At 41.6% G+C, this 25,883-nt stretch overlaps 1 protein-coding gene across 4 annotated transcripts; it reads left to right on the top strand.

The window, feature by feature from the left end:
- The first annotated feature begins 1,529 nt into the window (after positions 1 to 1,529).
- On the top strand, positions 1,530 to 25,883 carry COQ2 (coenzyme Q2, polyprenyltransferase). Of its 4 annotated transcripts, none has more exons than XM_043448105.1 (8): positions 1,530 to 1,822; positions 9,494 to 9,660; positions 13,596 to 13,717; positions 15,499 to 15,584; positions 17,138 to 17,271; positions 20,632 to 20,820; positions 21,695 to 21,757; positions 23,036 to 24,314. In XM_043448105.1, exons 1-8 carry the CDS (start codon positions 1,570 to 1,572, stop codon positions 23,072 to 23,074), a joined length of 1,053 nt encoding a protein of 350 aa, XP_043304040.1. In that variant the 5' UTR covers positions 1,530 to 1,569; the 3' UTR covers positions 23,075 to 24,314. The 4 variants fall into 4 exon arrangements, with proteins under 4 accessions (XP_043304040.1, XP_043304037.1, XP_043304038.1 ...); XM_043448102.1 differs by lacking the exon at positions 23,036 to 24,314 and adding an exon at positions 22,577 to 22,966; XM_043448103.1 differs by lacking the exon at positions 23,036 to 24,314 and having other exon boundaries at positions 21,695 to 22,377.

Raw genomic sequence — 25,883 nt, 5'->3', positions numbered from 1 at the left:
GGGGGCTCTCATGTTAGGATTCCTCCTACAAATGTAATTAAAATTTACTTTCTCTTATTAATCTGTCTCATGTCAATTAAGTCTGAGACTAGTCAAAAGAACCTAGAGAGGCAGAGGAAAACTTTTTTCCTCCCCAACAAGGATAGGTCAGAAGCACAGGTAACAATCTGGACTTTTGATGGGCTTCGCTGGTTGCTCAGAAGGTAAAGAATCCGCCTGCACTGAAGGAGACCTGTGTTTGATACCTGGGTTGGGAACATCCCCTGGTTAAGGAAATGGCAACCCACTCCAGTATTCTTACCTAGAGAATTTCATGGAAGGAGGAGCCTGGTGGGTTACAGTCCATGGGGTCCCAAAGAGTCAGACACAACTGAGCCACTTTCACTGAAAGGGGGCTATCACCAATCTTATAGGACTCAGCCTAAAACCTGTGGGAGCTGATGCAAACTCCAGCTAGAGAGCGCCAGAATTGAGTAAAATTTCAGGACACTTGGGTGTTGCAGAAGCGTTTGATGTGTGGAAAATCCACACGTCTGGTGTCACAAGTCATATAGTGCTGTAGTTAAGAATAAACAGGTACGGGAGAATGTTTTTTCCTTTACAAATATCGAATAAAATTTCCCAGTGCCTGGATCCTGCTGTCTACAATTGAACAAAGTGTTCAGTATGGAAGCCCTTCCACATTCATTATGTTTCTTCTTTCCCATAATGCTGGAAGGAGGAGAAGGGGAAGACAGAGGATGAGATGGTTGGATGGCATCACCGATTGGATGGACATGAGTTTGAGCAAGCTTCCGGAGTTATTGAACTAGCTGTGAACTAGTTTCCTAAATTTATTAAGGACTATTTCCTAGGCCACCACCACTGGAGACTCAAGATATCACTGAACTACTGATCGGGGTTTTAAAGATAGGCACTTAAAGACTAACCTAATTCCCCAGAACACTAAAATTCAAACGCGAGACTTGCCCACAGTCACTCAGTAATGATTAAATGGGATAATACATGTAAAGTGCCTGTCAAGGGGCCTGGACACAGCGCCCCCCAGGAGTTGACTAGGAGAAGTGCTCAGACCAGATGTTCCAGCAGCAAGCTCACAGGACCCCATACACTCGCTGCCTCTGGGTTATACGAACTCTGAATTGACTATCAAATTTAAGGTTTTCATTTGCGCAATGAATGTCCCTTAACCCTGAATATAGCTTTAGTTTACATTCTTGGCTTTTGGCCGCTTGGTGACCTTTTAGCTTTAAAAAAGAAACCGTTGCTACTGCAAACCAGTATTGGGCTTCAGTAGATTTTTCTCAGGTGGTTTTATTTTACTTTTCCCTATATAACTGCTACGTATTTTGATACCAGGAATTCCTTTCTCTGAGGAACTCCTTCACAGCACTAGGTGACCGCGACACGTTCCATTTCACGTTACTCGAAAGGATCAGGCAGGCCACTGGGCCGTGGGGCCGGACCGACGCGGACGGTCATCCCGCTGACGTCACCGCGCAGCCTGCCGCTGACCTGACGCTCGGGAATGACGTCAGGCCCCTGCGGGTCCAGGATCTCCCGAGCGCCATGCTAGGCGTGGGCAGCGCGGGACTCGCGCGGGCCCTGCGGGCTGGGAAGCAGGCATGGCTGTGGGGCGCGCGCGGCCGCTCCCTGGCCCTGGTGCACGCGTCCCGCGGGCCCCACGCGGCGGACTGGCAGCCGTCGGCCGGGCGGGGGCCGCGCAGGCGTCCGCTGAGCCTGTCTGCAGCCGCGGTTGTGAACTCGGCGCCCCGCCCTCTGCAGCCCTACCTGCGCCTCATGCGGTTGGACAAGCCCATAGGTGAGTGCGGACGGACGCGGCGGTCCGGGGGCTGCGGGCGTCGTGAAAATGAAGCCCGAAAGCCGGGGCTTGGCCTCCAGGTGCTCGTTACCCTCGAGAAAGCCGAACAGGGCGATCTCCGAAGTGCCCGGCCGGCTGTCACGCCTCCCTGAATCCTGAGCACCGGAGCGGGGCAGAAACTCCGCTCATTCCACAGACCGTGTTTGTAAGTTGTGAATCGAGCGGTAATTCCGTGCCCGCATCCCTGCATTTGCGCAGATTTACAGTGTGCAAGCACTTCCACATTCATTATGTTTCATCTTTTCCATAATGCTGCAAGGCCCCCACAACAAATGCAGAGGAAACCAAGGCTCTTTGGAGAGCCAGACCGGATGATGCTGAGTTTCCTAGCTCTTTGCCCTACACTGTTTGTAGCACAAAGATTTAATTCATTCGAATGCTGCAGGCATTGCACTTGTGTACTACTAATCAGCTCACGGTCGCCTCCTAAGGCAGGATTTCCTTGACTTTTTTGTGTAACGTATTCACCTTTCACTTCAGTCTCTCTCTTTTCCTCTCATTTTTCTTCATAACCTTCGCCGCTAGCCTTATACATTTATTGGTTGATACACTTTTCCAATACAGCATAAACTCCACTTATATGGGACTTTTATTTCTAATGTCTAGAAGAGTCTGGCAGTAGTATTGAAAGGTTGAAGTCCTACAGCATCGCCTAGCCTTAGGGGTAGAAAGAGCTGTGGTAACTTTGTCCTTTCAAAGAACTCCCAGTCTAGTTTAAAAAAAAAAGTATTGGGTGAGTTGGGAAAGTATGGGATCAAATATAAGTGATACAGATAGTAAGTACAGCAGGAAAAGAGTAATTATTGTGGATCTTCATTGCTGGAAAAAGTTGAGAAGAAAGTGTACCTCAAAGCAGTAGTCCCCAACATTTTTGGCATCAGGGACTGGTTTCGAGAAAGACAGTTTTTCCCAATGTTGGGGGTTGTGGGAGAGTGGCATGGTTTGGGGATGCTTCAAGTGCATTTTGGGCTTCCCTGGTGGCTCAGCTGGTAAAGAATCCAGCTGCAATGTGGGGACCTGGTTTCGATCCCTGGATTGGGAAGATCCCCTGGAGAAGGGAAGGGCTACCCACTCCAGTATTCTTGCCTGGATAATTCCATGGACTGTTTAGTCCATGGGGTTGCAAAGAGTTGGACACAGCTGAGCAACTTTCACTTTCACTTCGTTTTTCAAGTGCATTACACTTATTCTGTACTTTATTTCTATAATTCTGACATCAGCTTCACCTCAGGTCATCAGGCATTAGATCCCAGAGACTGGGGACCCCTGCCTCAAAGGACAGGTAGATCTTGCAGAGGAGGAAAGAGTTCCACATTGGTGGGGGAATTATTTTTGCAATGACTCAAGGGTACAGTGTTGGTACACTAAGGACATAAGCTCGTCTGGAACCCCAGTTGAGCATAGAGAATAGTGGGCATCAAGGCTGGTTAAGAGCTGGACAGAATAAGAATGGACAGAGGAGAGGGAGGGGTGGAGGTTGAACTCTAGGTAATCTGGCTGACGGCATGTACCATTGCAGTGGATGGTAAATACATTCAAATGTCTAGATATAGTCATGCCACCTTTGCTCAGCTAAGACCCCCAAATTAGGCCTTGTTTTTTGTATTCTAGATTTATGCACTATCATTTGAGATCAGAGCACTAAGCATTTATAACAATCAGCAATTAAAGTGTAAAAGTCAATTAAATGATAGGCACAGTCCTGCCATCATGACCCATGACGTTTTGGGGCCAGATTCAAGTTGATAGGCATAAAATTTTAAGCCTAGTTCTAACCTGAAGCCTAATCGTTGTTATTCTATTGTTGGGATCTATGTCACAGAGCCGTAGTGTAGGCTTATGGGCATCTAATATCAGCAATTGCTCTAAGTCCCATTTCCAGAAATCTTTGGCTTTTCCCTTAGAAGCTGGACCACATAATAAGACTGTAAAGGGTTTATATATGATAAAACTCGAGCCAGACTGTGAGGCGAGAGTAGGCCTTCCTACTTGGTAAGATTATCAGGCCACCTGGATACAACCAATTAGCTTTCACTTAACACTGACCGCTGTTTGCCAATTAGGACCAATTAGCTTTCACTTAATACTGACCGCTGTTTGCCAATTAGGAACGGGGGCAGAAACTCCCAGGAAATTCCCGCGCGCAGGAAAGTTTTGACCAATGAAATTGCTTTGCAGACGTGTAACCAATCTGCTTCTCACCCTATAAATTTGTGTAACAGCTTGGGCCCAGGGCTCTCTGACCCACACCACTGCGTTGGTTGCAGCAGAGAGTCCTGGCTCGAGTCAGTAATAAACTTCCCTTTCTGCGAGTTGCATTGTCTTGGAGGCCTTCTCTATTCCCGCTCGGGGATTGGGACATCGGGCATAACAAGACTTCTTTGAGTCTTCACTCTGCTCATTTGAGGGACCTCTGGTTAAGTTACTTTACCCCTCTGGGCCTTCATGTCTCATCTGTAAAATGAAAATACTAAGAATACTGACTTTGTAAAGTTGTCGTGAGAGTTTGTTAATAAGTGTCAAGTCCTTAGAACAGTGCTTGACATAATAAATGTACGAGAACGTTAGCCATTACTTGAGAAATTGGAATTGGAGAAGATTGGGTAAATAGTATTAGGTTTGTTAGGAGGATACCTGCCTGCTTGCTTTGGTTCTAAATAAGATGACTGTAGGACTTTTCAGACAACCTAGTAACAGTCTCAGTACTGTGCTGTGTGCTAAGTCGTGTCAGTCATGTCTGACTTTTTGTGAACCTGTAGACCATAGCCTGCCAGGCTCCTCTGTCCATGGGATTCTCCAGGCAAGAATATTGGAGTGGGTTGCCATGCCCTCCTGCAGGGGATCTTCCCAACTCAGGGGTCGAACCCAGGTCTCTTACATCTCCTGCATTGGCAGGCAGGTTCTTTACCACTAGCCCCACCCGGGCAGTCTCAGTACTATTAGAATTCATTCAGCAAGCATTTTTTTGAGCCCCTACTGTTTGCCAAGAATAATAAATTGACAGTAGTAGAATTCCAGATTTGATTTTTCTTTACTTACGTTCTTCTTTTGTGTGTATTATGTGTATGGTTTTATAATTTTATTTATTTTTGACCGTGCTGGGTCTTGGTTGCTGCGTGGGTTTTTCTCTAGTTGCAGCGAGCAGGGCCTTCTCTCTGGTTGTGGTACGTGGGCTTCTTGCTGTGCTGGCTTCTCTTGTTGCAGAGCACAGGCTCTAGGCCCACAGACTTCAGTAGATGCAGCACGTGGGCTCAGTAGTGGGAGTTCTCGGGCTCTAGAGCATAGGGTCAATGGTTGTGGCGCACAGGCGTAGTTGCTCTGTGGCATGTGGGATCTTCCTGGATTAGGGATCGAACCCATGTCTCCTGCGTTAGTAGGTGGATTCTTTACCACTGAGCCACCAGGGAAGCCCCTATGTGTGATGTTTTAATTTGCTGAAGTTTGCTCTTGTTAAAAAGTGGGTTTCACTGTTTTTCAGAAGGGATTACAACTTCCTACAACTATGTCACAGACTCCATTATTTCAGGAGGTTTCAGCAGGTGGCGCTCTTTCCTCTAAATTGGTGGTATAACTGGTTTTACTGCATTTGTGGCTGTTGGTGTTGTCTTGAAGAGAGTGTCTATTAGTACATGAATCTTAGACTCAAGTTTATACAAGCTCTCTGGTCCACTCATCACCTTTAAGAATGCTTGCTCAAAAAAAAAAAAAAAAAAAAAGAATGCTTGCTCAATTTGTTTGTAATTTCCCAGAGAGTTTTTACTTTTTCTTTTTTTAAAAAAATTGTATTGTGGTAAAAGTCACATTACATAAATCATACTATTTTAACCATATTTAACTGTACAGTTCAGTGGGACTAAGTACAGTCACATTGTTGTGCAGAAAGCTTTTACTTTTTCTGTAATGAATATATCTTTTTAAAACCTATTTGTATCCTCACTATCTTTCTTCATGGGAGAGAACAGAGTGAAAATATCATGTTGATAATCAATCGCTAAAGTGTCATAGGGAAGACAGAAACACATTGCTGAGTATCAGGAGGGCAAAAGGAGAAAAAAGAATTCATGGTTATGCAGAGATTTAGATATCCAGAGTGATAGTCTGGAGGCAAACTGCCTGGACTTGAATTCCAGCTACACTGATTCTGCCATGTTTTGTCTATGTTGTTGTTCAGTCACTAAGTTGTGTTGGACTGTTTGTGACCCCCATGAACTGCAGCTCACCAGACTCCCCTGTCCTTCACTATCTGCCAGAGTTTTCTCAAATTCATGTGCATTGAGTTCGTGATGCTATCTAACCATCTCATCTTCTGCCGCCCCCTTCTCCTTTTGCCTTTAGTCTTTCCCAGCATCAGAGTCTTTTCCAGTGAGTCAGCTCTTCCCATCAGGTGGCCAAAGCACTGGAGTTTCAGCTTCAGCATCAGCCCTTCTAATGAATATCCAAGGTTGATTTCCTTTAGGATTGACTGGTTGGATCTCCTTGCAGTCCAAGAGACTCTCAAGAGTCTTCTCCAACACCAGTTTGAAAGCTTCAGTTCTTCAGCACTCAGCCTTCTTTATGGTCCAACTCTCACACCCGTAAATGACTACTGGAAAAACCATAGCTTTGACTCCACGGACCTGTGTCAGCAAAGTGTTATCTCTGCTTTTTAATATGCTGCCTAGGGCCTCAGAAGGTAAGGAATCTGCTTGCAGTGCAAGAGACCTGGGTTCAATCCCTGGGTCAGAAAGATTCCCCTGGAGAAGGGAATGGCAACCCACTCCAATATTCTTGCCTGGAGAATTCCATGGACAGAGGAGCCTGGTGGGCTACAGTCCATGGGGTCACAGAGAGTCAGACACGACTGAGCGACTCACTCTTTCAGTTCAGGTTTGGCTAGGTCTGTCGATGTGGCCTTGGGCAGATTACTTTCTCAATGCTTCAGTTTCTGTGTTTGTTAAGTAAGTATAATAGCCTACCACATATGTTTATTGTGAGAATCAAAAGTATTATATGACAGCACCTGTAGCAGGTAAACACTGAATTTGTGATTGTTTTTCATTACCACTGTCCTTAGCATTGTCATAACAACTCTAAGAGGTAGATGTTCTTTCATCTCTTTTGTAGATAAGAAAGACTGAACGTTCAGATTTAATATACTTGAGTGTCTGGTATCACTTGCTAGGAGCAGACACTAGAACCTTCACTAGAGAAACCTTCCTCATCTGTAGGAGTACCCTACAGCTTCCCATCCATGCATGCAGAACCTATAACACAGACTTACTGCCAAGGAAATCTTGACACCAACATGAAATGCTATAGGTGATTACACAACTTTGTCTTTAGAATTCTTTTTTAAGTGAAACCTTCAGTTCTTACTGCACCAGGAAAATGCCTGTGAAGTAGCGTCCTTTCTTCTCTATCAGAACAGGTTCAGCTAGCCACTCCTGTCCCTCTGAACTCTACTGGTAGGTGCAGGGAAAAGGAAGTGCTGAAACCACCCACTGTGTATTACTTAACCTCTCTGCATCTGTTTCCTCATCTGTGAAATGGGAGTAGTAATAGTGCCTGCTTTATGAGGGTGTCTTTGACGATTAAACGAGTTTGTATAGAGAGAGCATCAGGAGCCGTGCCTGACACTTCACGCACATGTGCCGAACGTTGTCGTTGGTACTGTTTGAGATGGGACACGCTGAGTGTGGGTCTCCGGGCCACCTGAATTCCGCTCTAGACGGCTCCTTCCTGTGTTCTAGCCTCTCCTTGCCTTTGCTGCAGTGTGTGTTTAAGCCCCTTTGGGGAAAGCTTTCCTCATTTTTCCCTGCTCCGTCCCCAGTTAATTTGGGTGGCACTATTTTATGCCTTTGTAGGATCCTGCACTTGCCCTGTTGTTGAATTGGTCTATTTTATTGTTATTGTTTGTTTAGCTGGGTTTCTCCCTTTTGATTTACAAGCTGCACGAAGGCAGAAACCATCTCTCTCTTAGTCACCATTGTATTCCCAATTCCTGGAACATCTCTGGTACAAAGCATGCGCTTTATAAATATTTGCAAATGACTAAAGCTTAAATTTAATGAGGCTTAAACATGATCCTAAGGGCGTTGTCATCTGACCATTTTCATGCAGCATCTGATTTCTTTAGTCACATGTCCTGTTTCACTTTTTGAGGAGGAAGAAATTACCCTCCACTCTTCTAAGTCTAAGAATTAAGTTGACATGAGACAGATTAATAGGAGATAAATCAAGCAAAAGTTTAATTGTATGAATGCTGGAGAGAGACCCAAGAAGACTGAGCAACTCACCAAAATGGTCAAAATATCCTCATCTTAAATACCATCTTCAGCTAAAGACATGGCAGGATATTGCAGGTAGTGGTTTGGGACCTCAGAGGGGTAGGGAGGAAGATAATTCACTGGAGATGGAAAAGCAAATGTTCAGTAAACAGTTATTTCTGGTCTCCCGGCCCTAGCAAGTGTCCCGCAGCACACCTAGCCCATATTTTTTCAGTTATGTGATGATAGCGCTATTCTATGACAAGAAAACTTCCTCAGTCTTCTGTTTCTTAAAGGTAATCAGCCTAAACTAATCCTCATGCCAGAGGGACACATTTGAGGGATTGGGGAGGGGGGGTGTTGTACTCTTATATTTCTCAATAGGAAAGGAAAGCTTAGAACTTATCTAATAGTCACTATATCCAAACAGTCGTTGAAAAATTTTCTTTTGAAAATAGGATATCTGTTCTTTTGATCATAGGATATCTGCTAAAGTCCATGTGTGAAATCTCCATCCCGATGATCTCCTTGGTTTTAGCTTAATTTCGTCTAGTTTAGGAGCTGAGTACCAGAACTACTCACATTTGTGCATGTATTGTTCTAGCAAAATATTTTTTTAAAAAAAAGGTTAATCCCTCTCTCCCCAAGTCATTTTATTATATTGTGTTAACAACAATAAATAAAGTTTTATTCACTTTTTTGAGCAGGTAATACATGCATATAATAATGCATATGACATGATTCAAAAGGTACAAGGGTGTAAAGTGAAAACTACATCTTCTACTCCTCTTTCCCTACCAGTTCTCTTCCCTGAAAGCATTTGTTACTTTCTAATGTGTCCTTCCTGGCATAGTGAACACACATTCAAATGTATATATTTGTTTAATATGTGTATGCATGTGCCTATATATACACGTACTCACACATATATAGTAAAAATTCTCAGCTTGCCCTCCATAGGATCATTGGTAACCTCATCAGAAATACATGAGTATCCAAATCCCCAGAGTATGTGTCAGACTTTGGGTTTTGTCAAGCTGATAGGTGAAAAATATTATCTCAATGTAATTTTGATGTGTATTTATCAGGTTGAGTATCTTTTCATTGGTAGAAAAGCCATTTGCATTTTCCATTATGTTTTTGGTCCATTTTTTTCAGTTGGGCTGTTGATGTCTGTCCAGTTTCTGGGAACCCTACATATCGGAGAATAGTCCTCTGTGACATGAGTTTCAAGTTTCTTTTCCCAGTTTCGTCATGTGCTTTTGCCTTTGTGTTCCTTACTTCTTTTGGAGGCAGCGTTCAAGCAAATGAAAGCAGTTAACTACCTTGAATCTGTACCCTTGTTTGTCTCTCTATTTTTGCTCAGGAACCTGGCTGCTATATCTGCCGTGTACTTGGAGCATCGGTCTGGCGGCGGACCCAGGCTGTCTCCCAGATTGGTACATGTTATCCCTGTTTGGCACAGGAGCTGTTCTGATGCGTGGAGCCGGCTGCACCATTAACGACATGTGGGACCAGGACTTTGATAAAAAGGTAGATTCGTCCCAGAAGGGCACAGAGGGGCTCCTCTCAGTTCTGCAGAGTAAGACCGTGGCCTGCCTTTTGGACGCCGCATAAAGGGACGGGGTCACCCAGTGTCCTCGCTGAAATCAGCAGGACAAGTGCCGGTATCCTCTGAACAGCTGCTGCTGCCAAGCGCGGGGAGCTGCCTTTCTCAACCCAGGAGCGGGGCAGCGGGGGCGTGTGCACTTCCTCTTCACAGCATAAATTCAAACTTGGAAGGGCAGAGTAAGGATATTGGAAGTGAGATTGAAAATTCCATCCTGAACCCGTGGGTGTCTGAAAGAACTGTCAGCCCTTCCTTTGAGAACTTTGGGGACCATAACTATTCCTATGTAAATCAAACCTTAGTTTAAATGAACCAAGGCAGCCCTACTAGCATCTGCAAAACATAATTTCATCTTTTTTTTCTCCTTAGAAAAAACAATACATGCTTACTACGAAACACTCAGTATAAAAATTAGAAAGGATAGAAAATGCCAGTCTTCCTTATCCACCTTCCCCAAGCCCCCAGAGAAAACTTCATTTAAAACTTGATACATTATATTTATTTTCTCAAGGGAAAGGTCCATTTTGTTTGCCTTTTATTCCAGTAGCCATACTATAACAAGTACAAGCTCATTAAATGCTTGAGTAAATAATCAAGTAAACTTTCACTTTGTAAGAAATCCAGGATGAATTATGTAAAGTAAATAATCATATAACACATAACGTGAATAATCTTCCCAGGTTTGCCTTTCCTGTAAGTGTGAGTTTTCCTTAAGTAAAGCACACCTATAATTTTTAGTTCACATTAGTATATTTTTTAATACAAAAACATTTATCAAATACCCACTGTGAATGAGACACAGTGACAGATTCTGGGATTGCGTGGATGAAAGATAACATTGCTGACTTCAGTTTAGTACTATTAGCTATCAGGAGATGGTGTCCATAAAGCATCATGGACAGGGTTAGAGAGAACTTTTTCAGGTAGGGTAAGGTGACCTTCAAACTATGACAGAATAAGATGCCAAAAATAAAGGCTGGCTGGAAGGTGAAGGTCACCCTAGGCAGAGGGAATAGCAGATCCAGAGGCACAGCTGTGAGCTAAAGTCTGTGATGCTTGATGGCTGCAACTGTGGGTTTGTGTGTGTGGCTGGAGGGTAGGACAGTGGCAGAGAGTCACGTGATGCCCAGTAAAGGCATCTCTGTCTCACTGACCCAGTTGGGATGCCTTGATCCATGCCAAGCGATGCATACTCTCTTAATTGGAAAGTTGGGGGTTTGCACATCCTGGTCGGTTTTTCATTCTGTATAACCATGTGAATGAGGCTTCTAGTGTATATCCCTTCAGAATAATTATTGAACACATTTAGAGCAGCTTGGTGTCAGTTTCCTGATTGTGATAGTGTAAAGCTTTGCAGAATGTTCCCCTTGGAGGAAACTGGGTAATGGATACATAGGCTTTCTATATTTCTTAAAATACAGGGATTTTTTTTTTAATTGCATATTAATCCACAGATTATCTCCAAAAATAAATTTAATTAAAAATTTAATTAAAAAATAACATGATTAACTTTAAAATAACATAATCAAACCAACCAACTTTTTCTACTTCTAAAATTAACAAAATGGAGCCATTTTAGTTTTCTCTTAAGTGATTTTTTTTTCCTCCCTAGATAAAAGGGAACTGATTAGATATCTTACATCTCCCCCATGCCATTTTTCACTGATTAGAAGAATCTAGAGTCTATGTTGACATACAGCAGAACACTTAAGTGAGTGTTTTATAGCTGTGGTTTTGCTAACATGAATTTTAAAATGTTATGAGCATCTTTTTGAGGGAGTGGGTTAAAAAGCTTGGTCAAATTGTCATGCTTACCTTACAGTTTCTTAAAGGCTGTATATCCTTAAGTATATGTTTATGGCTGAAGGTTTTGCTTAATAGGTGTGTGTGTTGGTCGCTTAGTTGTGTCCGACTCTTTGCAACCCCATAGACTGTAGCTCGCTAGGCTTCTCTGTCTGTGGAGTTCTCCAGGTAAGAATACTGCAGTGGGTTGCCATTTCCTTCTCCATTTGGTTAATGTAGTAGATGACTAAGTAGATTGCTAATACATTAAATGATAAGTGAATTGCTATCAGGTTGTATGGGTTAAATGTGTTTTGTTGAGGAGGTATGCAGTCTGCTAGTCATGTGATAAACATTATGTCCAAAAAATCTCAGTGCACAGGTGTTAATGATTTGGTTTTGTCAGCTGTGAGCATGCTAGTTTCATAGATGTGTTTTTAAATCTCATGTTACATCGTTTTTAGTCTTTTCATGGGTGCCTTATTTTCAGCTCTCACGTTTAGTTAGCCAGGCAGTTTCCATCGTACTGAAAGGGCAGTGTAACCTTGTGATGAGTACCGTGGTTGGTGGGACTGGACTGACTGTGCCACCTTCATATCTGTGACCTTGGGAAGTTACTGAGCCTCTCTGTCTGTTTCCTGAAACTTAGAAGGGGCAAGAACTTCGAGTGGCTAAAAACAGTTGTTATAAGGATTCAACAATGCAATGCGAATATAACTCTTAGATTAAGTAGCATACTGTAACACTCAACTACTGGCAGGAATAAGCATAATATCCTAACTCAAATATAAAAACATAAATATTATTTCCACTTGAAACTACAAGAACCAAATTGAGGATAAAATATTCAGTTCTGGTGCTAACCAAGATGAATCATTACAGTTTCTGACAAACTATTTCATTGCACAGTGAGGCATGCTCTAAATCTGGTCAGCACATTTTTTCTGTAAAGGACCAAATAGTAAATATTTTAGCTTTGTGAACCGTGTAGTCTTTGTTGTAATTACTGCATTCTGTTGCACCATGAAAGCAGACACATACAGTGTGTAAGAAAATGGGCGTGTCACTGATTCAATAAAATTTTATTTGTGGACACTGAAATTTAAATTTCAACCTACTTCCATGTGGCACAATACTTTACTCTTTATCTGATTTACCTTCAATCATCAAAAAAAGTAAAAGCCATTCTTAGCTCATAGTGCCATATAAAAACAGAAGGTTGAATTTGGCTCACAGGCCATAGTTTGCTAAACCCTTGATATAAGTCATACAAAAATATATTAATTATAGTTAATATTTATGGCATCAGACATTGCACTGTGAGGTAGGTGCTATTATTACCTCTTCCTCTCTTTTCTTTTTCCTTTAGTAAGTCAGTAACCTAAACCTGAGGGAGGTCAAGTAATTTGCCAGAATTCACAGAGCCAATAAGTGATGGAATTGGATTCAAATGCTAGGCTCTCTGATACCAGATCCTGAGTTCTCAACTTCCAGCTGTGCTGAAAATTTTGGTTATGCTGTTTATTTGTGTTAAGTTTAGAATAATCACAAGGTTTCAAACCGTGGCTCCCTGCATTGGAAATTTGAAGTCTTAGCCGCTGGACCACCACGGAAGTCCCATTCCCACTTTCAGACTCAGATAATCTGTCTTCTTTCTTCATATCTGACATCTGATTGCAGTGCTTCCCATAATCATGATAGCATTCACGTGATAGCACCTTATCTGACATGCTCTGCAGTTTCCTTTCCTGACAGTCCCGTTATTTCTGTCCCTCATTGTTCTCTGAAAATTGAGCATATACTTGCTAAGCTGGGTAGCTAAATAGTTAGATCAGGATGTTGCTTTGTTTTGTTTGTAGATGGGGATGGGCGACAGAAAGAGGAATGAAGGGTGGGACTTTTTAGTTCTTTTCAAAGCTGTTTTAAATAGGAACTTTGATTCTTGACAGTACTTCCAGTTTTCACCTTTTATTCATGTATCTGTCTTAGTGGTACCATGGGCCAGTCATTTGAGTCAATGTTTAAGTAAATAATTGAGCTATTTCTCAACGCTAAGAGATCTGTTTTATGTGTTAAGGTTACAAGAACAGCAAGTCGCCCAATAGCTGCTGGAGACATTTCAACTTTTCAGTCCTTTGTTTTTCTTGGAGGACAGCTGACCTTGGCCCTGGGCATTCTTCTCTGTCTGAATTACTACAGGTACAGTAAATGTGTTTTTCATAATCATGCATAAAATCTGTCACTTGGTACAGAAGTAGATATAAGATAGAATTGAAATACCTGAATCACAGAGTTGTTCATTACCTAATCAAGCATCTGTTTAACAGTCTGAGTTAACAATCTAAGTAAATCACCGCATATTGCATAAAGTCAGGAATGCTTTCAGCCAAAGGAATGACGAAATCAGCAATTTCGTTTATCCTACACCGCCTCTAGGACTTGCACTGTGTGTTGCCTGAAGGACTCAGGGCACTTCCCTAGGTTTTCCAGGTGCATGCGTGGGAGTGTGTGTATAAACCCATTTGTGTAATTTTTCCAATCCACCTAGTGTCTCTGAAGTGGTAGGGGCAGGAGAGGCAGGAATGATTGTATTCACTTTGCAAAAAGAGGAACTGGGTCTTTCCCAGAGTCATAGTCCTAATCAGTGACAGAAGAAAAAAGGACTCATTTGTGTACCTCTTAAACACAGACAGAATTAAACTTTTGTGTATCAGATGGCTGCTTACCATATAGTGCTTCAGTAAGACATAAAAGAGGAGGAGCTCAGCGAATAAGCATATGGAGGCTAGACTTAACTGCATATCTTATCCTGAAAGTCAAGTGATATCTTATCAGTCGAGTGATAACACTTTGAAAGGTTATTCCTGGAGGGTAATGCCAGGTGAGCTGTGAGCTCCTGAAAACATCTGATGTTGTCCTCCTTTCCTAGGTGACCTTATCTTTCAGAGAAATAATGCCTTGTAGTGCATACAGGGAGGGGTATTTGGGCTCCCATTCTGTTAGGACATCTCAGTTTACCTGCTGTCTCGATGTTTTAAAGCGAAATTTAGACAGGCAGTGGCATGTGGGGCCTAACTGAAGAGTTGACTCATTGGAAAAGACCCCAATGCTGGGAGGGATTGGGGGCAGGAGGAGCAGGGGACGACAGAGGATAAGATGGCTGGATGGCATCACCGACTCGATGGACATGAGTTTGAGTAAACTCCGGGAGTTGGTGATGGATAGGGAGGCCTGGCGTGCTGCGGTTCATGGGGTCACAACGAGTCGGACACGACTGAGCGACTGAACTGAGCATATGGGGAATATGTTGGATACTGGGGCCAGATGCCTTAGGCCTGAGTCCAACCCTGCTGCTGACCAGCTGTTATAACACGTGGCAAATTACTTTCTCTTTGTGCTTTAGTTTTTCCATCTGCCAAAAAACAAAACAAAAAGCAACCAACCAAGCAGGATAGAACTGCCCATCTCTTAGGGCTGTGGTGAAGATTATTACGACTTCACATATGTAGAGCGGTTAGAGTGGTCCTAATACGTGAAAGCGATATGTGTGTCAGCTGTGCTTATTTGGTTGGTTGTTTATAACACTGAAGATATTTTAAGTTAGTTTTAATTGGAGGATAATTGCCTTACAGTGTCGTGTTAGTTTCTGCCATACAACAATGCGAATCAGCCATGAGTATACGTGTATTCCCGCTCTCTCGAGCCTCCCTCTCACCCCCGCCCCCCATTGCGCCCCCCCAGGTCCTCACAGAGCCCTGAGCTGAGCTCCCTGTGTATAGCACTGCAGGTATTTTCTGATCATCCTTTATACTAATTAAAGGAATTAATTCAGGAATCAAGGTCTAGGAAGAAAATTTTACCAAATAAAAAGGTGTAAGTCAAGATAAATCATTTCCTAATTAGTGTTACTGTTGTTATCTTTTAGCGATTTTTAAGAGACGGTGACACTAATCTTTGTAATTTTTTTTTCTTGATTTCAGTATAGCTCTTGGAGCAGCCTCCCTACTGCTTGTCATCACCTACCCGCTAATGAAACGAATTACATACTGGCCTCAGTTAGCCTTGGGTGAGCTTGAAATGACTACATAAGTATCTCCTTCAATACCCTCAAGCTATACTTTTATATATAATATCATACACATGTGTGTGTAATGTGACAGAGATAAAATGTCAGGTCAGTCTTGAAATTTTGCAAACCAGGAATAGATTTTCATATTTTAAAAGAGGGCAGTTAGCTGCTTTTATTGGCTAAAAAATCTTGGACGTTTACCAAGGTCATCATCATTATTTCCTGAAATGTTCTTAAAAATCTGGGTGTGTCATGAAGAAAAAAATTAGCTGCCTCGAGCCTACCGGTTTCTTCAGGTGATTGATGTGGATGTCCTGAAGATGCTGTGGACTTGAGAACTAGGGTCAGTTTGTGAGCGCTTCTTCCCTCTCTGTGAAGCCTTCCTTAGACTTAGCCAGTCTCTCTCATAGCACTCTAATGTGGCACTTACTCATTTCAGCAGCAGCAATTCAATAGGAAGATCCTGAGAGCCTGCCCTCTATCCCCATTAATAAACTGTAGACGCCTAGAAGATAAAGTATTCTTTATATATGGATGGCGCCGCATCTAACATAGCACTTGGCACATCACAGTTATCAACAAATATATGTTGGTAGAAAGAGGAAGATAGGTACGCAAGTCAAAATCTATTGCAGACATGACTGTTCCTAGATTTTTTTCTTCTATTCCTAGAATAATCTTGAAGAGTATTAAGAAAGCTGGTGTATTTACTTGAAGTATTTATTGAAACCCTAACTCTTACTTTGTGTCAGAAATCACACCAAGTACTAGAAAAATAAAAAGGACCAAAACACGTTCACCATCTTTAAGGAGCAAGTCCCTCAGGTACCTCAGACTCAGTGAGGCCCAGACGTCTTTTCTCAGATGCCCTTTTTTTTTCCTCCTACGTTGCCTGTTTCCACTTAGAATCCCTCTTCCTCAGCTGATAAGTGCCTCTCGTCTGGTCCCACAGAGCACGCGTGTCAGCGTTGCTGAGGGACTTGCAGGTTGGAGACGTCTAGCAGGCAGTTCAGTATCTGATCCAAAGCTGAGGGCAGTGATTAGGCCGACACACAGATATGTAGCAGTTGTCGCCCTGTGGATGTTTGTCTATAGTCCTTAGAGAGGGTGTGAGGAACCGGTGCTCCTGTCTGTACTCTTGTTTCTGTAACTTGGAGGGGAAATGCAGCCATAAAGGAAAGGACCCAGGAGTCCGACTCAGACAGGCCTGAGTGCAAACCCTAAGGCGTCTGTCTATCGGTTGTGCCAGGCGTTCTACTAGGTAGGACACATGTTCTTCCCACAGAACCCCCTATTTATCATGGGGTATTATTCTCTCTGTTAGCAATGTAATTTTTAATTAACCTTTCGGGTTCTGTTTTCCTGTTTTGTAAAGTGTTGCTAATAACTACCATAGACACTTGGGGGAATTTAAGAAAGAAACATGAGGAAACAGCACACACGGAGCCCAATACATGGAAGCACTTAACACGTGCCGCTGCCTCCTTCGCTCCCTGTGGATTCTGAAGTACATTTAGACTTTTCTTCTCTTTCTGTTTCACTAATTGTAGGGTTGACCTTTAATTGGGGAGCATTGCTTGGATGGTCTGCTATCAAGGGCTCCTGTGATCCATCTGTTTGCCTTCCTCTTTATTTTTCTGGAATTATGTGGACTCTGATATACGATACTATCTATGCCCATCAGGTAAAGAAATATCCTTTTTTGTAACTTTGGTTTAACTGTTGTTTTTTTTAAAAGAACTTTTAAGAAGCAAGTTAAAAGGAAAGGTTTATTCTTTAGGCTTTTTTTAAAAATTGAGGTAATTGGTTTATCATGTTGTGTGTGTCATTGTACAGCATTGTATTTTGACTTCTGTGTACACTTCAGGGCACTGACCACCAAAAGTTTAGTTTCCACCCGTCTCCATACTGCTGACTCCCTTTATCTATTTTGCCCTCCCCACAGCCCCTTCCCCTCTGGTAACCACTAATCTGTTCTCTGTATCTATCTTTGTGTTTAGCTTTGTTTGTTCATTAATTTTTTTAATATACCACATGTAAGTGAAATTGTATGGTATTTGTCTTCTTCTGTCTGACTTTTTATTTAATATAATATTTTATCTAGCATAATACCCTCAAGATCCATCTATGTTGTTGCAAATGGCAAGATTTTATCTTTTTATGGCTACATAGTATTCCATTGTATGGCTGTAACACATCTTTGTCAGTTCATCTGTTGATGGGCACTTAGGTTGCTTCCATATCTTAGCTTGTATATAATGCTGTGATAAACATTGGGGTACATAGGTATCTTCCTGAATTAGTGTTTTTGTTGTCTCTAGTAGATACCCAGAAGTGGAATAGTTGGATCATACAGTAGTTCTGTTCTTAACTTTTTGAGACATCTCCATGCTGTTTTTCCGCAGTGACTGCACCTATTTATATTCCCACCAGCAGTGCACAAAGGCTCCTCTTTGTCCCTCACCCTGTCAACACTTGTTATTTCATGTCTTTCTGATAGCCATTCTAACAAGCATGAGGTGATCTCTCTTCATGGTTTTGGTTTGCATTTCCCTATTGATTAATGATACTGAACATCTTTTCATATGCCTGTTGGCCATCTGTATGTGTTCTTTAGAAAAACTCTTCAGGGCAATGTCTGTTTAGACCCTTTGCCCATTTATTAAGTAGAGTTTTTTTTGTTGAGTTCTTTATATATTTTGAATATTAACACCTTACCAGATACATGATTTGCAGATATCTTCTCCCATTTGGTAGTTTGTCCTTTGACTTTGTGGATGGTTTCCTTTGCTGGGCAGAAGCTTTTTAGTTTGATGTAGTCTTATTCATTTATTTCTGCTTTTGTTTTGCTTACCTGAGAAGATATATCCAGAAAGATATTACTAAGACTGACGTTTGTCAGGAGTGTACTGCCTATGTTTTCTTCTATGAGTTTTATGGCTTCAGGTCTTAACATTCAAATCTTTAATCCGTTTTGAGTTCATTTTTATGTATGATATAAGATAGTGGTCTAGTTTCATTCCTTTTGCACATGGCTGTCTAGTTTTCCCAACACCATTTATTAAAGAAAGTTTTTTCCATTTTATGTTCTCTGCTCCTTTGTTGTAAATTAATTGTCCATGTACAGGTGAGCTTATTTCTGGGCTCTCAGTTCTGTTTCCAGTGATCTATATGTGTCTGTTTTTCTGCCAATACCATGCGATTTTGACTATGATAGCTTTGTAGTATAATTTGAAATCGGGATATATGATACCTCCAGCTTTGTTCTTTCTTCTCAAGATTGCTTTGGCTTTTTAGGGTCTTTTTTAGTCCCATACAAATTTTAGGATTTTTTGTTCTGTTTCTATGAAGAAAGTTGTTGGTATTTTGAAAGAGGTTGGATTGACTGTAGATTACTTTAGGAAGTATGGATATTTTAGTAATTTTAATTCTTTGAATCCATGAGCATGGAATATTTTTCCACTTCTTTGTGTCTTCATTTCTTTTAACAATATCTCATATTTTCAGAGTACAGGTCTTTTACCTCCATGGTTAAATTTATTCCTAGGTATTTTGTTGTTGTGACTGTAAATGAGATTATTTTCTTAATTTCTCTTTCTGCAGGCTCAGTGTATAGAAACACACAAGCTTTTATATATCAAATTGGTCCCCTACAGCTTTACTGTACATGTTTATAATTTCTAATAGTTTTTTGGCAGCATCTTCAGGGTTTTCTATATATGAAACCATGTCATCTGCAAATAGTGATTGTTTTACTTCTTCCTTTCCAGTTTGGGTGTCTTTTCTTTCTTTTTCTTGCTCAGCTGCTCTAGCAAGGAATTCCAGTACTATGTTGAATAAAAGTGGCAGGAATGGGTATCCTTATCTGGTTTCTGATCCTGGAAGGACAGCTTTCAGATGTTCACCATTGAGTATGTTTGCTGTGGGTTTGTCTTATATGACCTTTATTATGTTGAGGTACATTTCCTCCATGCCCGCTTTGCATGCAGTCTCTAATGTCACATGACCGTGATTACAACAATAAATAGAAATGCTTACAAATAAAGTTGCTAGAGGAGACCAGTCTGCCATGTGTGAGTGTATCATCAAGACCTAGCTCTACTTAAACAGGAAGGGTTTGACGGGAGAAGCAAGGAATAAACTGAGCTGGAAGTGAAATCTGAATGGATGTGGTTAGGTAGCAAGTGATTATTTTTCTACATGTTTGATTTTAGCAAGATTGAAATGTATAGGAAATCATCAAGATTTGAGAACTCAGAAGTGAAGAAGAGCTGTGTGAAGAATTAGGCTTGAGTTTGATTTCTAATTTAGTAAAAGTCAGTATAGGATTGTAAAAGTACAGTGATACATAGAAATAGACCTGGAACATCATTTTAGCAGTAATATTTAACTTCAGTTTGGCCTGCACATTCATTTTTGATCAACTGTGTTTCTGAGTTACTGTCATTTTTCACAACTTACGGTATATCTACATGGTTTTTATGTTTTTATTTTTTCGTTATGTTGGGTCTTTGTTGTGGCACATGGGTTTCTCTGGTTGAGGCTCACGGGCTCTCTTATTGCAGCACACAGTCTTAGTTGCTCTGCAGCATGTGGGATCTTAGTTCTCCAACCAGGGATTGAACCCATATCCCCTGCATTGGAAGGCGAGTTCTTTACCACTGGACCACGTGGGAGTCCCTGTGTGGTCTTTAAGTCACAGTTTCTACTGGAATTAGACGGTGGTGGTGGTTGCACCAGGCTTCTCAGGTGGCCCTAATGGTAAAGAACCCACCTGCCAATGCAGGAGATGTGGGTTCGATCCCTGGGTCGGGAAGATGCCCTGGAGGAGGGCATGGCAACCCACTTCATTACTCTTGCCTGGAGCATCCCATGGACAGGGGAGCCAGGGGGGCTATAGTCCATAGGGTTGCCAAGAGTCAGCTATGATTGAAGTGACTGAGCACGCACCCTGGCACTGAATTACCTACTTAAAAATGGTGAACCTTGTGGGATGTGAATTAAATCTCAGTAAAATCGATTTCTTACTGCTCTCCAATGTTAGGATAAGAAAGATGATGCTTTGATCGGGCTTAAGTCCACGGCACTGCGGTTCCGTGAAGACACCAGGAAGTGGCTCACTGGCTTCAGTGTGGCCATGCTGGGGGCGCTGAGCCTGGTGGGGGTGAGCAGCGGCCAGACTGCGCCCTACTACGCTGCCCTGGCTGCCGTGGGAGCCCATCTGGCTCACCAGGTTTGGTCTTTTTCTTTCCTTTCCCTCTTTTTCCCTTGGCATAAATTATAAAAATCACTTAAACCAAATGCCCTCTGTGTTTTACCAAGCAAGACACTTCCTAAAACAATTGCTTGGTTTATACCGATTGACTGTCCCTTCCCCGCCCCAGTATGCCATATAAAAAAGCTAGCTGTATTATTTTAGAGAAACAGTATAAACCTAAACCTAGATACTTTTTTCCTTCTGATTTTCTTGGAATTATTTCTGATGCATGTCTAGAAAACTTTGAGCAATGTCTTAAAGTTGTGCCTCGAGTTGAATTACTCTGAAAGCAAACTGATCAACACAACCATGTTTTTTAAATGTGGGCATCTGTTGATGGTTAGCAAACTAATCACTCACATGTTCAGGTCCCACTGGCATTGAGACCAAGGCAAGATAAGAACAGAATGCTAAGATGTAAACAGAGTGAAGGCCAGGTACATTAACTATCTCTCGATGCATTGGACAGCCCTGCACAGTAGAGAACTGTCCTGCCCAAATGTAACTTGCTCTTCTGTTGAGAAACATTGCTCCAAAGAATAAAGCTAAAGTGGAGGGTAGGAGCTGGGGGAAGCAGATCTTAGATCAATCAGTGTAAGGAAGAACTTTCTAAATAGAACTAAAAATAGCATGCGTTGCCTCTCCAAGTGTTCCTCCACCTGTCAAGTGCTGGTTTTTAGGACAGCTTAGAGGCTAGCCATCTAAAGATATGGTCGATTGTTTTCTATGTTGGGAAATACTCTCAGGTGCATTAAAGGCTTCCCATTGCTTAAAATTCTACAACATTATCTTCTTCATAGTGACATATTTATCTGTGGTGCTGAGACCAAGATTGTCTCTTTCCTCCTAGATTTACACTCTGGACATTCACAGACCTGAAGACTGTTGGGAAAAGTTCACCTCCAACCGAACAGTAGGACTAATAATTTTTTTAGGGATTGTCCTTGGGAACTTGTGGAAAGCAAAGGAGACAGATGAAACAAAGAAAAATATAGAAAACAGAATAGAAAATTAAGATTAGGTTTATCTAGGAATTTTTAAAACAAACTTTTACAAAACACTTTCAGGTCTTGTTACCACATAATTAGATTTGAATAAGTCTTATAGTATGATACTAAATTACAGACCAGTAGATGAAGTTTTAGAGGATTTTGGACTAGATTTTAGTTCAAATATGTATATGTCAGATTCTTCTCCTGTCACAGGAACCAGGGACTGTTCAGGATTTGCAGTGACAAGGAGTATTTAAATTAATGCTTTCTTGCTGTTGTAATCCTCATCTAGAGTTACAGGAATTATATGATTTTTAGCACTTTAGCAATAAAAACTCACATATGTCTCATCTAAATGAATGTCTCTGGGAAAGTAGACTCTGTTTTTAGGGGAAAAAACAAAAGCTGCTACAGAAAGTCAGGGCTTATTGTTCTTTGCATTGACCTTTACTTACTGCCAAAAGCTGTAATTCAGGAAACCATTCTGGTTTTTATATTTTAGGAGAATTTAAGTAAGGAAATAAATTATTTTTTTACCTACTCTACGTGTACATACTGGTGTTATTTTCAACCCTGACATTTATTTGCAAAGCCTCTGTGTGCAACCATAGGGACTAGAATGAGCAGGCAGTCACCAGGGACTATTTCAGTTTCTGTTTTTTATCTTAGCTGATTGTAATTTATAGGATAGTGGTATATTGGTTAAGTGTAATAACTATTTCTTTCCTTGCCTTCTCCAGAATATTCTCAACACAGGAGCCAGAATCATTTTTTTAAGTCCTCTATCAGATCATGTCATTACTCTGCTCAGAACCCTCCAGGACCTTCCCAGTCACCAAGTACAAACTAAAAGTCTAGTCACCTGGCAAGCCCACCATGATCTGGCCTTGTCTGTGACTCGTCTTCTCCGGGGGGGAATCTCCCCGACCCAGGGATCAAACACGAGTCTCCTGCATTGCAGGCAGATTCTTTACCATAGGAGCCACCCGGGAAGGTCCCGTTAGATAGAGTTTGGTATATGTTAAAACTTGTTAAGGGCTGAATTGTTTTGCCCTACCATTTATATAGTAAAGTCGTAAGCCACCCTCAGTAACACAGAACATAACCATATTTGGTGACAAGGTCTTTAAAGAGGTTAGTAAGTGAAAATGAGGTTGTTGGGGTAAACCCTAAACCATTGTGACTGGTGTTCCTTTCAGAGGAAGTCTGGATACACACAGAGACACACAGAGAGATGACTGAACGCACAGGGAGAAGATGGTCGTCTACAAGCCAAGGAGAGAGGCTTCAGAAACCAGCCCTTTGAACACCTTGACCTCAGACCTCTGGCCTCCAGAACATGAGAAAGTGAATGTGGTTTTTAACCACGCTTTTGTTATGGCAGCTGAAGCAAACTTAATACCAAGCTGTAGTACTGAACTGTACAGAAAAGATACTTTGCAAATGCAGTTACTAGAAAGCACTCCCTTTTCCACCCCAACCATGACTTTTTTTTCTCAAAGCACAAGTTTTAACCCATATGGTGCCCATAACAATAATAAGCTGAATACAACCCTCCAAAGATGTCCATGTCCTAATGCCAGAGCCAGAAAATATATCACCTTATATGGTAAGGGGGCTTTGCAGATATAATTGAGGAGGATCTTGATGCAGGGAGATTATCCTGGTTTATCCAGGCAACTGCAGTGTAATCACAAGGGTCTTTCCAAGAAGGAGGCAAGAAGGTCAAGTCAGTAGTAGGAGATGTGATGACAGAATCAAGAGGTTAGAGTGAGGCAATAGAGGGTTCACAAGCCAAGAAATGTGGGTGACCTTTAGAAGCTGAGAAAGACAAGGACACTGCTTATCCCCTCTGAGCCCCTTGAGGGTCCCAACCCTGCTGACACCTTGACTTTAGCACCATGAGACTAAGTTTGGACTTCTGACCTCCAGAACTGTAAGATCAGTTGTGTTGTTTCAAGCCACTAAATTTGTGGTAATTTATTGCAGCTTCAACACATAAACTAATAGAACAATTATTTGAGCTCTGTTGACCTGTCCTCTGAACTCTTGGTACCAGTGGAGCAGTGGCTGAGAATGCAAGTCCAGGTGACAGAAACACCGAGGTTGAGTCTCTCCTTTAACATATCCCAGTTACCTAATCTTCCTGTGGTTCAGTTTCTGAAACGGGGCTAAAAATAATCTTGTAGATTTCAGAAGCATCTGTCTGAAAGCAGATGCCATGATAACTTATCCACTAAAATATCCCCAGCATAGCCCACTGTAGGCATTCCATAAATATTTGTAGTTTATCATACATCAATGAGCTAACATTTGAATACATGCCAGAACCAGGGTTAATTGCCACTGTTAGAAATTATGAATGGTGTTCAACAACACATTAAAAAATTTACACTGTGAGGCACCATAATAAAAATATAGATTTTCATGTTGTTTAGTCGTTTAGTCGTGTCTGACTCTTTTGCGACCCCACGAGCTATAGCCTGCCAGGCTCTTCTATCCTTGGAATTCTCCAGGCAAGAATACTGGAGTGGGTTGCCATTTCCTTCTCCAGGGGATCTTCCTGACTCAGGAATTGAACCCAGGTCTTCTGCACTGCAGGCAGATTCTTTACCAACTAAGCCATCTGGGAAGCCCAGATTCTCATGTACACATGATTAAAATAAGTAAACATTACATATATATATATATAATTATATTTTATAAACATTATATATATATTATATAATATATAATATATAAGAAATAAACATTTATAAATAAACATTATATATAATTAAAGAAAAATAGATATGGGTAATAGGTTATTATAATATGGCTTTATAATAACATTAGATAGGCACTGGTCCTAAATATCATGTTTTAAACTAATAAATGTAAACTTTAGTTCTTCCTATGGCATCACCGACTCAATGGACATGAGTTTGAGCAAGCTCCGGGAGATGGTGAAGGACAAGGAAGCCTGGTGTGCTGCAGTCCGTGGGGTCACAAAGAGTTGGACACAACTGAGCGACTGAACAACAACAGCAAGATGTTATTTCCGGGCTTAACTGGTGGCCTGCTGTGTATGCTCTACTGCCCAGTGGAGCCACCGGCCACATGAGATGATCACGTACTTGACACGTGGCTTGTCTTAATTGAGATGTCCTGTAAGTGTTAAACACACACCAGATTCCAAAGACGTAGTATACAAGGTGCAAAATATCTCATTAGTAATTTCCTGATTTCAAGCTGAAATCACATTTTTGTATATTGAGTCAAATATGTTATTGCAATTCATTTTACCTGTTTTTTAAATGTGGCTACTAGAAAAACATTGGATTGCACTAGTCACTAACGTATTTCTGATATATAGTAACACACTATATGGGATCATCCATATGCAACATATTTGATCTATAAAAATTACATAAACTCAGAGCTGTAGTTTCCTTATCTGCTAAACGCAGCGGGGGAAATTTAACTTCACTTGGTTGATGTGAGGCAAAACTGATAAATTTCCTGGCACATGATAAAAACTCAAAGAATGTTAGTCCCTTTCTCCCCCATTCCCTTGTTTGAAAGGTAAGCAGCTATGGAAAAAGAAAAACACTGAAGCAAATCACTATGTCAGCACTTTCTAAGTTCAGTGCTGCCAACAGTATTGTCTTTCTAATTGGGTGCTTTTTCTTGAATTAGTTGAGAGAGATGATGATAAATAGAAGATTGATAATGGTTGGATGGATAAACCGGCCAGTAGAAGCATAGATATTCAGTTAGTCCACCTCATCTATTGACATTTTAATCAGAAAATGGGAAAAAAACCTCCTAGCTTTCCTTCCCTTCTCGACCTTGAGCTAGAATCGTAAAAGCAGTGCCCAGTGCCTAGAACAGTAGGAGCACCCACTAATTGCTTGTTGGATGAATAACTGGAACTCTTGAAACAGGCAGGGGATGTAGAAGGGCTTCCCAGGTGGCGCTAGTTGTAAAGAATCCGCCTGCCCATGCAGGAGACATAAGAAACGCAGATTCCATCCCTGGGTCAGGAAGATCCCCTGGAGGAGGGCA

Source organism: Cervus canadensis, chromosome 26 (assembly GCF_019320065.1).
Source record: "Cervus canadensis isolate Bull #8, Minnesota chromosome 26, ASM1932006v1, whole genome shotgun sequence".
In the NCBI taxonomy this organism is placed as follows: domain Eukaryota; kingdom Metazoa; phylum Chordata; class Mammalia; order Artiodactyla; family Cervidae; genus Cervus; species Cervus canadensis.
The sequence above is the reverse complement of the archived record's forward strand: the minus strand, read 5'-3'. Positions and strand labels throughout refer to the sequence as shown.

Coding starts and splice junctions, on each gene's coding strand:
- COQ2 (XM_043448102.1), top strand. CDS start 1,570: ATGCTAGGCGTGGGCAGCGCGGGACTCGCGCGGGCCCTGCGGGCTGGG. Junction 1,823..9,493: donor GCGGTTGGACAAGCCCATAG/GTGAGTGCGGAC, acceptor ATTTTTGCTCAG/GAACCTGGCTGCTATATCTG. Junction 13,718..15,498: donor CTCTGTCTGAATTACTACAG/GTACAGTAAATG, acceptor TCTTGATTTCAG/TATAGCTCTTGGAGCAGCCT.